Source organism: Orycteropus afer, unplaced genomic scaffold, assembly GCF_000298275.1.
Source record: "Orycteropus afer afer isolate SDZICR_OR568_19922 unplaced genomic scaffold, OryAfe1.0 scaffold00622, whole genome shotgun sequence".
Taxonomy (NCBI): Eukaryota; Metazoa; Chordata; class Mammalia; order Tubulidentata; family Orycteropodidae; genus Orycteropus; species Orycteropus afer.
In genome coordinates, this window is record NW_006922209.1 from 296,853 (window position 1) to 298,878 (window position 2,026).

Below are 2,026 nucleotides of genomic sequence, written 5' to 3' on the forward strand. Positions count from 1 at the left end.
GACTCAACAGCACTTAACAACAACAACAACAAGCTCTGAGCTCCTTCTATGAGCAAATGGCTTAGAAGCACTTATGACCAGTCAAGGTACCTGGTTGGCAGTTTGAACCAACCCAATGATAACGCATTAGAAAAGGGCTGCTGGTCTGCGTCTGTTATAATTACAGCCAAGAAAACCCTATGGAGCAGTTCTACTCTGTAAACATAGAACCAACTCGACAAACTAACAGCAGCATGAATGCCCAGGAGGGTACATTGCAAGTGAAAGATGAAGAGAAAGAAACAACAGCACAATCAGCACCCTCCCTGAAAAGCACTGTGCAGTGGTATCTCTGCGGACACACAAGGAGAAGTAACTTCTTTCCTCTGTACACTTCCATGCTCCTGGAAGACACCAGGCATTGGAAAAGACTTACCCCCAAGACTTGTGGCTCTCCCTTCAGGATCTCCAGCAGAGAGCTATGAGGTCTGTAAGGAAATCCAGTCAATACAGTTTCCCTTGGTTGTATGGTGATGGCATGGGTTTCTTTTTTGACCTGAGCTGAGGACTCCATGATTCAATGGCAAACTCTACTAAGACAATGAGTAGGTGAATGTTACAGCCAAAGTCATGGTCTGTTTCTCCATCGGTGTTACATGGAGTCCTTAGCCATATGACCTCAGTGATCACTCTGCTCAGTGCTAGAAGCACAGAATCATAGTCATTGAGTCATAAAGTGTTAGAATTCTTGGGAACAGTCAACCCTTTGTCTTCCTGGTGAAGGATCCACTGTCCAGAAGAGATCCTCTTTCATCAATTTGTTTGTAGATGGTACACACAAAAATGAATCTCAATGCCTAATGTTCATGAGACAAAAAGGAATTAAAATGGATAGAACATCCACTATGTTCTGAGTATACTGTAGAGACTGTTTTTGTTTGTTTGTTTTAAATTAAATGTACAGGTGCCAAGTTGAATCCTTTAGCAATTCTGTGGTGCTGAAACTGAGGTACAGGAAGGTTATGTTGCCCAAGATCACATACTTATGGACAGAGGAAGGAGTCAAGGTCTGCTGGTCTGTTTCTAAAATCTGAGTTGCTTCTATTCAACCATGCTTCCAACCTCCTTCAAAAAGAGTTTCCCACTTTTGGTGATGGATTATCTCACTTATTGTTTAACCATAGTTCTTTGTAGTATAAAAATTGTTAAGAAGGTAGACATCAGATGTAGTTGGGAGCTTTAACAGAGGGCATTTTAGCTTTCAGAAAGACAAGTAAAAACTAATTCTACTAAAGGCCTTCATGGCTTAAACTATATAAAGACAAATTTAAACAACATAAAATAGGTTTTGGAATTTTGCTTTCCACATTTAATCCTTCATAATCCTGTATTTGTTACAATTTTAACTATTGAATCACAAAGGTTAATTATTTCACAAAGCCCAAAAGTACACACAAATATTATCATGAGTATTTCCTAGTTTGTGGCAACCACGGATAGCAGAGTTTCTCAACCTAGGCATTACTGATATTTTGGACCTGATTTCTCTCTTGTGGGAATTCTAGGTTATATAGCAGTATTTCTGGCCTCTATCCTGTAGCTACCAGTAGCATATCTCCAGTTGTGACAACCAAAAACTGTCTCCAGATACAGCCAAATATCCTTTGGCAGGGTAGTATAAATTGTTCCAGATTGAGAATCACTGATGCATAGAAATAATTCATTAACTTTTTTCCTGATAGAATGCCTCCTATGGATTGAAATGTGTCCTCTTAAATGTGTATTAAAATTTTGGCTCTTGTGCCTGTGCATATGATCCTGTTTGGAAATAGTTTTCTTTTGTTATGTTAATGAGGTCATAACAGAGTACCGAAACTCAAAAACCAAACTCATGGCCTCATGGATCCGACTCACAGCAACTCCTTCTTGAGTTTCTGAATCAGTATCCCTACAGAAGTAGATTGCCTAATCTTCCTTCTGAGGAGTGGCTGGTGGGTTTGAACCACCAGCCTTCTGGTTAGCAGTCAAATGCCTTAAGCACTACACC

The 2,026-nt window shown here is 39.9% G+C and overlaps 1 protein-coding gene across 1 annotated transcript in view; it reads right to left on the reverse strand.

Annotated features, from left to right (window-relative positions):
- MS4A14 (membrane spanning 4-domains A14) overlaps positions 1-553 on the reverse strand; it is a 23,368-nt gene extending 22,815 nt beyond the window's left edge. The window contains exon 1 of the mRNA XM_042783059.1: positions 416-553. Within this exon, the coding sequence (XP_042638993.1) occupies positions 416-553 (138 nt within the window). The remainder of the gene's footprint in view (positions 1-415) is intronic.
- Between the last annotated feature and the right edge of the window lie 1,473 nt (positions 554-2,026).